We start from the raw sequence: 14418 nt of genomic DNA on the forward strand, positions 1-14418 counted from the left end.
GTTAAAGTATAATCAAACTAACTGACTAGCGGACCAAATGAACTACGCTTCCGTCTTGTCTTAGCTTCGTACATAAAAGACCACGATCTTGAGCCTGGTGCTGTTACGTATTGGCTAGTCAGGCTGTTATATTAATTTGAATTAACTGGCAGTCTTTGGGTTATCATCACTGTGAATCAATGCAATGCACGTCAACAAACACCCAAGCGACATTGAGATTGTCATCTGTATCCAAGCCAGAGAATTTGTCCTTAAATCAGAGTTGGCTTGAAAGTGTTCTCTGTACCAGAAATATGGAGGTGATCTGGAAACAAAAGTATTGAGGCAAGCACGAGATTTCAAAGCCGTATAATATTAACCATAACTGTGGGGCTACCATGACATCTTCACAAATCACGTTCAAGAACCTGGAAAGAAACTGAAACTGTAAAGGATACCATGCAGATCAGGTGCATATGACTACCAAAAAAGCATATATGGATCAGCAGTCCAACTTGCTCTTATCCATAGGAGTTTGGAATGGATTAACAGAATCCAGAGAACCTGTCATCACTTGGTGGCGTGTTACCACTGCAATGCAACAAAAAACTTAGCACTCACTAACTGGTTACCAACTATACAGCGAACAAAACCATGCAGGCTGCAGGAGCATGTAAGAGAAGAAAAGAAAAACGTAAAAATGTCAGAATATTCTATATCAGCTCAAGTAAAGAAGTTTCAATCTTCAATTCTGGCCAAAATATATGCCCACCAGAGTAAACACCTCCTCAATAACATGAACCCAAAATTTCGGAAAAGCATCAACTAGAATAGTCACAGCAGCCCAACCTTGCAGCATCCGATACCCAACAATGGAACCAAGTTTACCATAAGTATCTTCGAAGATCATGACCCAAAAACCTGCCAGAGGGGCACTCATAAGACAGATGGCCGCGCCCACCACAGTTGTTGCAGACAACAATACCAAGACAGTCACGGCTGATGTGACCTGGCTGGCCACAGATATGGCATATGATGCCGCAGAAGGGCCCACCTTGGATCTCTGATGCCACGCTTGCCTTGGGACAGTTGCATGCCACATGGCCTGAAACATTGCAGATATTGCATACTGGGTCGTTAGGGCATTCACGAGCCAGGTGACCAGTCTTGCGGCAGTTGTTCCAAGCCTTGTCATTGGTGCAGTCTGTGGCAATATGGCCTGGCTTGTAGCAGTTTTTGCAGAGCCTGGAGTTGAAGGGGACTAATCTTGAGCTGTGGCAATCTCGAGCCAGGTGGCCTGTTTTGTTACACATGTGGCAGACAGGTTCATTGCTGCACTCACTGGCAACATGTCCAGGCTCCTCGCAATTCCAGCACAGGGTCTTTGTAGTGCACTCTGCTGCAATGTGCCTGCAGACAAAGCGCCGACAGCAAGTATTTATGGTCAGGTTGGAAATAAACTGATGGTTGCTATTCTGCATTACTGTATGACCCAACAACTCATAGAAGGCCCCCCATGTTCGGCACTTGTTTTAGTTTTAGATGATTTAATCCATTAAAGTTGTTGAACATTTTTTTTTTGAAACCAAATATGATCACTTACCCTGGGAGTGCACAATTGTTGCAGACAGCTGCATTTGGACAGTCTCTAACATAGTGTCCAGGACGCTTACAGTTATTGCAGAGATAATCCCTGGAAGACAACGACAAAGAACATAGAACCACCAGCTTTAAACAATCCCCTGTGTACAATAAAGTATTCGTGCAAATAGTTTGATGAAATATCGCTGCCAACAATGCATGACATGTTCGATGCCAGTGAGCAATGTATCATCACTCCAAATCACGTAACTTAAGAGAGACATTATCCATTACCATCTTAAAAGGGAAAAAGATAAAGGCAACTATAATGGTTAGCGGTTATTATAAATTAGTTAAAATGTGCAAACTTATGATAAAAAAAACATGGCAACATCAAATTGCTCATAGATGAAAGAACCTTGATAGTGATATCTTACTATTTATTAAATAAGACGGACTCTCTTTCTAAATTTACTCATAAAATTTATAGTCAGATAAAATGTCCTCTATTTCTTGCAGAAGTAATGTTCATTTCAAAACAATTTATAGTTTGAGCTTCTTTCTACAACTAGGATCCAACTTAATGTATACATTCCACGTTCTTCATCCAGGTCGCAATCAGCATTGATGGCATTTGATTTCAGCACATGAAAATGAATCTCATATAGAATTTCATTAACAAATCAAAGTTAACCAACTGAACAAAGTGAAACATGTAACAATACGTCACAAACACCTTTCAAAAATATTTTTTCCAAAAGTATAAAGGACAAGCATGAGCTTTAGGTGACAGAAATGAATGATGTACAGATAAACTATAACATGACATATTCGTCAAAGGGAAAGGAGAGTTAATTTATATATGAAGGCAGCAACTGTCTATATAGAACATACATTCTGAACAGAGCTTACACCTTATCAACCAAGGATCCCAGCCTCCTACAAACAATTAGCTCACCGGAAGAACAAGTGCAGAACACATGACTAGGATTTAGGTATAAAAAAGAATCAGAAGGATAATTCCAGGATTCTCGCCCATTTTTTTCAATCAAGATTGAAGTGTTTAACTTAGCTCTCAACCAAGGCCTCCATGCGCTTGCAGCACCAAAATGACAAAGCCGCAACACTAAAAAATAAATATATAAAGAGGGAAAAAGTATATTCACGGTAGATAAACAATTATTTGGGAGACTTGAGTTAACCCTCATAACAATCCAAACCAGCTCCTTTTGGATCAATCTGAGCCATCTACAAACAAACAAAATGCGAGAAGGATAAAAAGAACAAAAGAAAAAGGCTAGCATATTGACTATGTAGGGCCCAATAACTTTGTCAAGACAGACTCTTCTGGTAATTTGACACTTTCAGTTTTTCTTTTTCTTTGAACATATACAAAAATGAGAGAATTGACAAAGGGATTTCAAACCTATGCCCCTCTAGAGTATATCATGAACTCCTTATTATAACTGAGGCTGCAATGAAATTTAGAATCAGACTTTCACGATTATGCTTGTAACAAACCCAATCAGGGCTTTAAACTAGCTAAATTTAAAATAAGCATAACACCAGACCTAATGGTTGTAAATCCATAAGCAGATTGTAATTTTTAATTTTTTTACTCTCTTTCCATTTCTGTTCTTTTTCCTCTTATTCTTACCCCCTTGTTAGGCTAGAAACAAATCCATGATAGACAATCCATTCAATATTGTTTCCTACCTTAAATGCATGAAGTTGATATGATCCCAAGCCACACAATATCAGTTGCCTATTGTAAATGAGCTTCTTTGCTTGATATCCAACACATTTTCTGCCACCAAGACCTGCTGCAGCAACCACCATCACCATGGCAACAATGATCATAATTGTTCCTTTTTTAGTGTTTTTTTTTTGTTGGAGGTGGGAGGTTGTGCTGAGGGCAGGAGGACGAAAAATGGAAGAAGAATAAGAAGAAGAGATGGAGGAAGTGGGGACAAGATTTAATGGGAGAAAAACAGGTTCAGTGTGTACAGTTATGCAAAAGCGCCATTGTTCAGTGTCATCATTGGTCATTGGAACTTTGGTGTCATCACCACCCCCCTTTCTTCTTCCTCCTTTTAATCTATATGCCTAGAGATGAACCAAATCCAAAATAGGAATAACTAGGCGATTGAGAATCCATAAAGCTAATCCCAAATAGTTGGGAAAAGACTAGATGGTTATGGTACCTTGAAATGCACCCGACCAACATATCATGATGCACCTTGGTCCAAGCATGCCGCCAAAGACTTGCACTAGGCCTAGCAAACTGCCCATGTACGTGCCCCAAGATCTATGTTGCCTAGGCAAATCACCCAGCGTTAGGCAGGGTGCCTAAAAGGCAGCTCCATAAAAAAAGTAAACAAAAACATAGTCACTTGGGTCTTTTTCTTCCAACATGCAAGAAATTCCATCTCCATTGTGATGATTCGAAGAATGGAAAGAAAATGAGTTCAGCATTTCATTATATGATGTTCGGATGAAAGATAACGAGACGGATAATCAGGCATCTGCATTTTAAAAAGATTATTTACTAATGTGGGATGTGAAGATGTGGGGAAAAAGACCAATTGAATACTCTCCTTAAAGATGATGCAAAAAAATGTAAAAAATCCCTTTTCCATAATTTAGTCACCTCTTCCCTTTTCTTCCTATCAACATCCAACTTCCTTACAATCCTTAAACCTCTAATGATCATTGAGCCAAGAAATACCATGCCTCATCAGGATGCTACGGAAGCATATGAGGACATTTGGTGCGGACACCAGTCCCAGATCATCAATTAGACATGTGTACAATCGCATGCATAGGAGGGCAGCCCACGCAGTGGCACTTTGGCTAGGTGACAGATTATGAGAGAGAGAGAGAGAGAGTTTTTTATGTTTTATTTGTTGGGTACATTGATCTTTTCTGTAGGGATATTTTGGTTTCTCTTTTTTTTTTTAGTTTTTGCCTATATAAAGGCTTATAAGGCTTTGTTAAAAGGATGATGATTAATTTTGAGAGCTTCCTCATATTTTCTTTTGTTGGTGGACTCTGTGGGTTTAGTTACCATTATTCAGTGGATTCTGGATGCCTTATTGGTGGACTCCTAGTATTTGTATTGTCCGAGGCGTTGTTCTGCATCAAATTGGTATCAGAGCCGAAGATCCTACTACTCATCATTTGATCATCCTTCGCTTCTTCGTCGAAGATCCTAGTTTATGGACGGTCCACCCCCACTCCCACTTCCTCACGTGTACGCATTTCCTCACTTGTTCTTCGATCAAGCACTCGCACCGCGAACGCCGGATCGTATCAAAATCCGTCGCTCATCAAGCACAAGTTCCGAACTTGGAGAAGACTTCGACGCCCTCGCTAAGCCGCAAGAAAAGATCATTGCCATCACCGAGCCGCACGAAGAGATCATCCTCATCGAACAACAAGAAGAACTCATCGTCACCGCCGAACCACGAAGCGAGATTCGACAGCCATCTCCTCCGGTTCCTCCGTCGTCACTGTCGTGTTGTTTTTGCGTCATCCAATAGACGCCGGCTGCCAAGTCCTTCACCATCTTCATCGTCGCCATCGCCTTAGTTTAAAAAAAAGGCAAACAGAGAGCACCAAAAAAAAAGAAAAAAAAAAGACTAGCAGATTTCAGTTTCTTTTTTCTTAATCTTCTCCCCAAATCTCGAAATCCATCACCACTGCTTTTCTTTTCTTCCCTCCATGTGTGCCACCACTCAAAGAGAGTGTAATTAGTTTTCTTAATAGATTACAACTCATCTAGAATTTGAATTTGGCTAACAAATTTGAATTTGGCCTTTCCCCCCAAATGTCTTTGAAACTAAATTTGCTCCTCAAATTCCAACTATCCATAATCTTCTCCCCAAATTTTGAAATCCATCACCACTTCCTTCCTTTTCTTTCTTCCACGTGTCCCACCTTCAAGAAAAGTGTAATTAGTTTTCTTAACAAATTACAGCTCATTTAGAATTAAAATTTGGCTAACAAATTTCAGATTTGGCCTTTTCCCCCAAATATCTTTCAAACTAAATTTGCTCCTCAAATTCTAACTATCCATAGCAATCCAAACAACCCAAATCCACATGATTTTGTTACGAGAATTTTTTCCACTCAACTAGTGTAATTTTTTTTTCCTTCTCCCACCGCTCCACCTCCGTTGCCGCCACCCACCTCGACGCCGCCACCCAACTCGATGCCGCATCCCATCTACCTCGACACCGCCACCCGCCTCAACCCCGATACCCCATTGGTGGATTTCGTAGGTTTAGTTACCATTGTTCGGTGGATTCCGAACGCTCTATTGGTGGATTTCTAGTATTTGCATTGTCTGAAATGTTGTTCTGCATCAACATTTAGACAATAACTATGGCACATGTGGCTATTGTTTTTCTAGCTAGCCTTAAGTCTTTAGGTTCTAGGGCATCATTAGGTCTATACCATTGATTCTTGAGATTGTTGAGCCTTTGTATGATTCAGTTATGTGGTAATAGATGCTATTTTAGGAAGTTGCATGTCTAGTAAATTGTGAGGCAAATAAGATAATTTTATATCAACAAAACTAGCAATACTTTTCTTAGCATTTGAAGCAAGGTCTACTGTACCGATTATACCGACATACTGGTGGGCGTCGATACCGGTACAATACCGAAACAAACCAGTACCAAACCGGCGAAGACAAAAAAAAAATTAATGCACGGACGCGCGCGCGGATGCGGTCCACGTTAAATGCCACAAAGTGGCATTAAATGCCACTCTGAGGCATTGAATTGGGCGAGCTGTCCCCTGCGCCTGCGTGGGTGCTCTTCCCTACGCGTGGGCGCGCAGAGCGCCCGCGCTTGGACCTGTGCAAACCGGCTCGGTTCGCCCCGATACACAGCGGAATTGGTCCATTCCGACCCCTGTAGGGCCGGAACCGTTTTCAATAGTCGAATCATACCGGTGGGTATCGGTACTGGTACGGTACGCGCTGAACCGGCCGGGTTGGGCCGGTTCAGCAGATCTTGATTCGAAGGTTTTTGTTATATTCTCCCTCCTATAACATTGGCTACAGTGCTTGCGTACTATATAATTGATCACCTAAATAGATGGTTTCTGTTGTCCTTGAGATAGTTTGATCATTGCATAAGTATTTTACTTCTCAATTAGTGACTGGGCTCCCTTATCTTCTGCAGTCAACTAAACTATGCCATGACACTCAGATGGCTGAAACTTCTATTTGGTATGCCTTTCAAAATTTATTTTTGGATGGCATTCCAAAGCCTTTGCAAGCCCTTGTTATTTGGTAGCAGTCGTTGTCAATCACTATTTTTAGCTAGGCAGGTTGGTGGGTATTGATAGCATTATGTTTCGGAGACCAGTCTGTTCTAGCCATAATAATGATCCCTGATAAAGGCAATGGAAGCATCAAGGCCAACAGAATACCACACTATCTTAAAAAGGATGCATACTCTTATGTGTCATGAAATGTGCGTGTGAATATGTACTTCTATCTTTTGTACCAAAAGAAAAAAATAAAAAACCATGTACTTCTATCTTTACCTCAAATGTTCTCATACTGCGGATGCAAGCTAGCTGGTTGTTGATTCAGTATTTCTCATACTGCGGATGCAAGCTAGCTGGTTGTTGATTCAGTATGATGTACCATGCCGAAATCATCGTATTAATTAACAGTTAAGAGTAAGCTGGTCGGAGGCAATCACATGGCCAAATAGGTAAACATTCAATGAAAACTAGGAGGGGGAACATCACACGTGGCTCTTAAGGAAGTCCTTGACAGAGTAGAGTTCCAAGACTCAACTTATGGTTTTTTGGAAGAAGCATCACATTAACTCGAAACTTTTTTTTTTTTTTTGGCTAATAACTCGAAACTATTTTTTCAATAGATTGCATTTATGTGGTGCTACAAATGGCTTGGTACTCAAAATTTCTGATAATGCAAAGGCAAGATTCATAAATTAAGATAAGAGCAAATATGCTAACATGTTTAAGACTTGGTAAATTTATAACAAAACCCATCTGTGCATCTCTCTGTCTCTCTCACACACACACTCACCCTCTCTCTATGTGTGTGTATGTCAATGTGCATGTACATACAGATGGTATTGTAAAGATAATACAACAGATACCAATACTGAGAAGGGTGTTCATAACAATAATGTAAAACTAAAAGCCAAGCCGATAACAAAGATGACAACATTGGTTTGGTATATTAAAACAATATTGCACCACTATGATTGTTCTGGTCAAAATAATGCAATGAAAGTAACATTGATATTGATGCTAATTTTGTTGGTGAGATTGACAGAGATCTTCTTATGCAAATACATGCTATTGATGCTACAATGTGTTTATTGCCTATGCTGGTAAGTTTGTGCTATACTTAGTAAGAAGGCAAATGTTAATCAACATTCTGACAAATGTACTGACAAAGAAATATCATTATCAGAATCAGCATCAAGTTTTTTTCCCCTCCTTAAAAAAACATGAAATATCAATCATTTAAGGGCTCTAAATGCCAGATCCCACAAGGTGGTGAATTGGAATTTTAAGCTCATGACCATCCATTAGTTATCTATCCATCTATTGTAGTAGTTCTCAAGCAATTTTGAAAATAAGGGATTTCGCATTTCACAACATTAAAATGAACAAATGTGGATAGATTGACCCCTGAGTTAGAAAGGGCAAGTCCAATTCATTCGAATACAAAAGGAACAACATTCCATCTACTACGAGTTCGAAGAGTGGAATACATGAAAGCAAATCCAGTAACATAAACGCAAGCTCACCGGTAGCTGCGGCGTTCCCTCTCATAGGGGGCGTCACGATAGGACATGCGCTCGGTGCGGAACCGACGTGCTCGAGGAGGGCTTCTGCCGCTGTCCGGACTCATACTGATAACCCCACAAATCACAACCTCTCCACTAAACAACCCCTCCTGCTACTCCGACTCCAGCTCCAGCTTCTCACCCAAACTTTATCCTGTCGTAAAACTCCATTCTAGTGATTTTTTTTTCAGAAAAAAGCCCACATCTTGTCATGAATATAAACAGTATAAACAAAATTAGACCAATCAATTTATCAAGAATCCGGTCTCTTTTCTTCAAGAAACCGCAAAAGTCTTCAAGAAGTGCAACTAATCAAAGACCAGAGCGTTAGAAACTAATTCTCGTAGCAGAAAACGATCGGAAGACTCGGAAACATAAACCTAAAGAAAGATTTAACAAGCAGATCCGTCCTCCCGCAAATCAGTCCCAAGAAATCTCGAGTGCGACCTAAAGTGCGAGAGAAATGCCATCGAATCGCGGGAAAAAAAAGGGATTGAGTTGGGGGGCCGATACCGTGTATTGAGGTCCGAAGCGATCAAGGCTCGCCCCTTGGCCGCGGTGCTCTGAAGAGAGAGAAACACGATCGAGATTGAGAGCAATGCACGGGGGCAAGAGAGGACTTCCACAGACGGACAAGATAAACCTCCTTGGCGGTGGACTTGGGGACGTGATCGGGACTCGGCACTCCGTTTTCTTTCCCTGACGACGGAAATTGACCTCTGGGCACAATCTCGTCGGAGTAGGCGTTTTGCGTCGTGTAGTCTCGATGGATGATGGGTCGCGCCGGGATCTTGTCAACCGAGGGAATTCCCTCGGCAATCACCGCCCGACCCGCCTCTGAGAGCCCTGAATGGCGTCATGGCTCTGGGTTTACGGCCAACGCGCACAGCTTATAAGCGTGTTTATTGCGCGGCAACCTCAGTTCCTCGCCAGAGCCCTAGTATTTTGTTGGGAAACTTGACATCCAATCGTTTCTTTGACTGGAGTTTAATATGGGGTTCCTTGATCATCGGCATTTAGTTCTTAGTCATGCATACATTTAAACAAGATCTGCGCGCATTTACAAGTATATCATATATATTTATGCTAGTTCTTCTATGTAGTTGTATTGTTCCTACATGCCGTTACACTGTCTTTATACACACTGAAGTATAAGAAACCTTGAATGTTTATATGGTGTCTTGCATAAGTACATCTCACAAGTGATTCTTGTTTTAGATATCGAGATGGAGTGAATGTTTATGTGTGATGATTTCATCCTGCAAATGTAATAATTAATGTGTTGGCATGACATGTTAAGTATGATGGCAAGGATTTACCAGCATAGATATTAAAGGCATTCCAACGTGGGGCTCATAAAAACGTAATAGATACAACTTGATCATAGGCAAAATGCTAAGATAGACATGGTTAAAACATTCTACCCCAGCCCATCCAGGGGCTGGACCCAAAGGCCTGGGCTGATGCTCACCTTGCGCAGCCCAAAGTTTCGAGCCCGAAAACCGAAGCCATAGTCCAGCCCAACTCAAGGCCTTGGCTTTTTAGCCCATATTACTACTGGGTCCTGACCTAAAATGAAATCATAGATGCGCCCATTTGATGTGTGCGTAGGCCCAGCATCACATCAGCACCGTTCATTTGGCTATGGAAACAAGCAAAAGTGGTCCCTGCGACTGCGTCTTTCATTTCCTCGCTTGGGCGATAGAGAGAGAGAGAGAGAGAGAGAGAGGGGAGAAAAGGAAGGATGAGGAAGTTCGATCCATGGCCGGTGTTTTTCAGGAGGGAGTTCAACCGCAACTGGCCCTTCCTCGTCGGCTTCGCCATCACCGGCGCCGTCATCGTCAAGCTCACCGCCGGCCTCACCGGTGATTAAATTTCCGCCTGTTTACCCCCCCGCGGCGATCTCGCCTCCCTTTTTGTCTTCGTCATTTTTGTCTTGTCTTCTAATTTTTCTTCTTTGTTTTTTCTTTGGTGCGCCAGAGGAGGACGCCAAGAACTCTCGCTTCGTGCAGGAGCACAACAGGTTCAGTCTTATCTCAAATCCTAGTTTTTCTTTTCCTTTTCCTTTTTCTTTTTTTAAAAAAAGGAATTTTGGATGCCCTTTGGATATTATTTCGATTTATCACCTTGTATGGACGTATGATCTCGCGGTGCTTGATGTTTGGGTGTTAGGATACGTTAGATTAGCGAAGATTTGGTGCTACATCTGGTACAAATGTTTTTGGGTTTTCTTTTCAAACAAAGGTTGCATCGTCTTCTCTTTTGTTCGATTTTTGTGGCATATATGTTGTACAGAATCGCCACGTTAAAAATTGCTCTGGTTCCGTTTCCCCCTAATGATTACATCTTGGATTCCCTTGTATTGGAGTTCAGTGTGAAGTCTTTTCTTTATTGTTAATGTTGTTCTCCCATTTTGCTGGTAAAAACAAGTTTTACAAACGACCGGTTTTGTGTTATGGATAATGTCTGCTAAATGAATGATTTGAGAGTCGCATGTGTTTTGGCAAAAAGTTTAAGGAGACATGGATGTATCTTATTCTAAGGCTTTTTGATTACCAAAGGTGTAGTTCTAATTTTGGTGTGTGTTACTCTTCCCGGATGAAGTCTAGAATTCATGGGGATGATTACAAAAATATGAATCTAGAGATGGAAAGCAGGGCACTTGGATTATATGGCTTTAGAAAAATCCAAGAACAAAATGATTGCAGGGATTTCAGTTCTAATAAATATTGGAAAGGATATTTTGATAGAGTAAAGGTGTAGAGCAGAGGGCCATAAGAAGTTCTATCTGTTCCCTTTTATTTGTTAAGAGCTAATACAGAGGCTAGTTTTGTATGCTGATGATATCCTAATGTTTCTTGGAATATATCTAAGAGTATGGAAAGGCAAGTCTCATTTCATTCTTTTTTTTTAAAATAAATAATTTCAATCCGTAAGTGCATTGGTTGCTAATGAATGATAACAATTTGTTGATTGAAGCATTGTGACATTAGATGATTAACTGAAATTTGCAAGAAGGTAATGGTAGTCCCAATAGTATTGACTGCTTATGCAAGAAGAACTAAGTTGACTGGATACCAATTTGTTAGTGCGGTTTCACTATCATGCCTTGTAAGATTTAGATGCCGTGCAGTTGTGCCAGAAGCCCACAGGAATTGAAAAACTGACCATAAGGTACCTATCATGAAACCACCATAGTTTGGAAGGGATATACAGGAGTTGCTTTGTCAAATGAGGCAGGCAAATTGAGTTCTTGTGATAGCTTATTTGATTACTGAAAACAAGGTAACAAACCCTAACAAGGAAAAAGAAATATTTATTAAACTCATTTTAAACCCTAACAAACCCTAACTTGATTTAACCATATTTATCAGTACTTAATGAGGAAAGATTTGGCATGCTTCTAAAGGAATGAGTGGCAAAAAGTACCCTTTTCATATGGTTTTAATTAATCAATGCCATGCAACTGGGTTATGTGGAAAATAGGATTTTCTAGATGATGGCTGGTTATGCAAGGATTTAAATTGCAGTTCTATTATACTCTTTCGCATTTTTCAATGAAGGCCTATGTAGATTGCCAATGTCTGTAATTAGAAGTTGATGTTAATGATGAGCAGTCTCAGGACACAATGTTGGTTTGAGAGATGCCTAAAATGTGTTGTGGAGATTATGGATATCTTTTTTTGGTCTCCAATTTTCACCGAATGTATCAACAGAATTATTTTCTTTATTCGGTTAATGATTCTAACCAAAATCGATTCGTTGGGACCTCACTCTCTTGTTTCATCTGACTTTCATCAAGCGATGCACTTATTGAATCCGGGACAGATTCGCTTATTGAGCTGCCTGCTTCCAACGCCCTTACCATTCCATACTGCTCTGCAGTCAACACTCCCAAATCTGGAAATGCTAACCAAAACTTCAATGGTAAACCTACATTCATGATTAGGACTGTCTGATATCATGTAACACGTGAGGGGTATAGAGCAAGCACAGTAGTTTTTCTGTCAAGATGCAAACGCACTTTTGCAAACAGTAGTATGATACAGCCTTCTCATTTTGGAGATGCAAATGTTTATACGTTGAAGAATAATTTTGAATTCATGCTGCACGTCTATGATTTTGGTATAGCAAAATGATCACCACTGCTATTATTCAAGTGTAAAGTTCGTGCACTTAGCAAACTTGCTGATCGTAGTGGTCACTTGCAACATTGCCATTTTTATTGGTTAAGCTGCTTGTTAGTTGTCTTTTATTTTTGAATATGTTGAATTTCCTGAGAGAAAAGCAAATTGTTACTTTGATATTGCAAGGGGGGAACATGTGTCAAAAATATTATACTAAGTTATAAAATGTGATAAGTCAGTTCAGATTAAAAACATGAACAAGTGTGGTGTGCAAGTGGCTGTTATAGCCTTTTGCTCAGAAAAAAAAAACTATTCTTTCACTGTCTTTTGCCCCTCGATACATGGTTTGGGTGTTTTCTTGTCTTTAGCCTTTTGCTGATTGCTTGCATGCCATGCCAACCAGTACATGTTGTTCTATCCAGTTTTATTAGAATTTTGTGTATTCATGCACATGCTTAATGTTATTCAACATTTCCAAGACTTAGAGAAGGCTGTCTTGATGAATTGAGGAAGCGCAATGGCATTCTAACAATTATATTAAAATAGGCCTGGTAGTCCATGTTCCTAGTGATCATGCAAAGATTATTCTGATTTTTCTCAATTTTGTTGTCAAAATGTTTTTTTTAACACCTGAACGAGTGGGTTCAAATGTTTGAATTATTTTTGTTGGACACATGTATGATATGTATATTTCCCATTGTAAACAAGCAGACTAAAAGCGTCAATTTTTTGTAGGTAAACTAAAGCTGATTTGGTTGCTGGTTTGAGTTTGTTTCCATGATGAGGCTGGCCAAGTCCCTCGTTGTTCTGCATAAAAACTGAGCATGGTCTATGTGCTTTATGTTGAAAACTTCTTAGTATTTTTCAATTGAAAATAAAGACTGATGGATGGTATATGGACAGTTCCTTGAAGGATTTTATTGTAAGTTGTAAGAGTGTTAAACTGCCGCCTAGTCTAATAGTCATATGTGCATGTTTGTTGCCTTATAATAAGGTTATCATACTACTGGCATGCTGGTGCTCTCGGCTGATATATGCTTTGAATCAGCCGCTGGCCTCTGTTCTGATATCAACATGAACTTCCCTTCTTTTGGCGGACGCTGGTGATGGCAATGCCTAAACGCAGTTGGAAATCGACTAACATAGCTATGATTTGTTGGACTTCCTTCCAGATTGTGCCTGTCTGGTTCGGCCTTCTGGCTGAATACAATCCCTTGGCACTTGCGGGGGGGTTGGTGAATGGTGATGCCTGTTCCTTCCAGATTGTGTTCTTATTCCATGTAACTTGATTGATGGTCTGTGCTCGGTTTCAACAGATGCACAATGATATGTCGTTGGTTGCTTCAAAGGGATGTATACAAGGTTATGATCTTTGTTAGTCCGTTCATCCCACTTTAAAGTGAATCCAGTATCCCAGTTGGCTGAGGTAACGTTCTAGTTGGCTGAGGTTGTGATAGGAGAGTGTGTGATTCAATGACTCTCCAAAGGGTTCATGTGCTGCATTCGGTTTGGAAGACTGGATATAAAGATGATTTCCAAAAGCAGTTGCTAACAGTGGTACAGGGTATAGGACATAAATAGATGATTGGAACTTCCTTGTATGTGAGGCATTTTGATTTCTATTTGGCAGTTCATCTTCTAAAATCTTCTCGCAGAGTTGTTGTCACTGGCTCTTTCATCAGGTCAGTAGAGAAGCATTGCATGCTTGTTTGCGCTACCGTTGTCTCATCTTTTTTATTTCTTCATCATACAGTGAAAAACACTTCCTCCAGTGCTCAGACTTCTTTTTGGAGGTTTGGTCCTATTTCTTTTTTTCTCTTAAGAAAAAGGGTAGGGAGCCTTAATCCGAATTCTAAACCGGCGTGGCACTGCCTTTCGATCCATAG

General features: G+C 40.4%; 2 protein-coding genes across 5 annotated transcripts; one reads left to right on the forward strand and one right to left on the reverse strand.

The window, feature by feature from the left end:
• Positions 1-668: 668 nt before the first annotated feature.
• On the reverse strand, positions 669-9325 carry LOC103697838 (uncharacterized). 3 transcript variants are annotated; one of them, XM_039132461.2, is made up of 4 exons: positions 8919-9325; positions 8367-8559; positions 1583-1672; positions 669-1389 (listed from the first exon to the last, which is right to left on the reverse strand). In XM_039132461.2, exons 2-4 carry the CDS (start codon positions 8468-8470, stop codon positions 864-866), a joined length of 720 nt encoding a protein of 239 aa, XP_038988389.2. In that variant the 5' UTR covers positions 8471-8559; positions 8919-9325; the 3' UTR covers positions 669-863. The 3 variants fall into 3 exon arrangements, with proteins under 3 accessions (XP_038988389.2, XP_038988392.2, XP_038988390.2); XM_039132464.2 differs by having other exon boundaries at positions 8367-8577; positions 8919-9059; XM_039132462.3 differs by lacking the exon at positions 8919-9325 and having other exon boundaries at positions 8367-8613.
• Positions 9326-10061: 736 nt separating this feature from the next.
• LOC103700457 (ATP synthase) lies at positions 10062-13525 on the forward strand. Of its 2 annotated transcripts, none has more exons than XM_039132466.2 (3): positions 10062-10270; positions 10386-10428; positions 12208-12482. In XM_039132466.2, exons 1-3 carry the CDS (start codon positions 10150-10152, stop codon positions 12362-12364), a joined length of 321 nt encoding a protein of 106 aa, XP_038988394.2. In that variant the 5' UTR covers positions 10062-10149; the 3' UTR covers positions 12365-12482. The 2 variants fall into 2 exon arrangements, with proteins under 2 accessions (XP_038988394.2, XP_038988395.1); XM_039132467.2 differs by lacking the exon at positions 12208-12482 and adding an exon at positions 13268-13525 and having other exon boundaries at positions 10063-10270.
• The last annotated feature ends 893 nt before the right edge of the window (positions 13526-14418 follow it).

This window comes from Phoenix dactylifera, chromosome 14, assembly GCF_051530095.1.
Source record: "Phoenix dactylifera cultivar Ajwa chromosome 14, Ajwa_hap1_PhDact_Kaust_v1.1, whole genome shotgun sequence".
In the NCBI taxonomy this organism is placed as follows: Eukaryota; Viridiplantae; Streptophyta; class Magnoliopsida; order Arecales; family Arecaceae; genus Phoenix; species Phoenix dactylifera.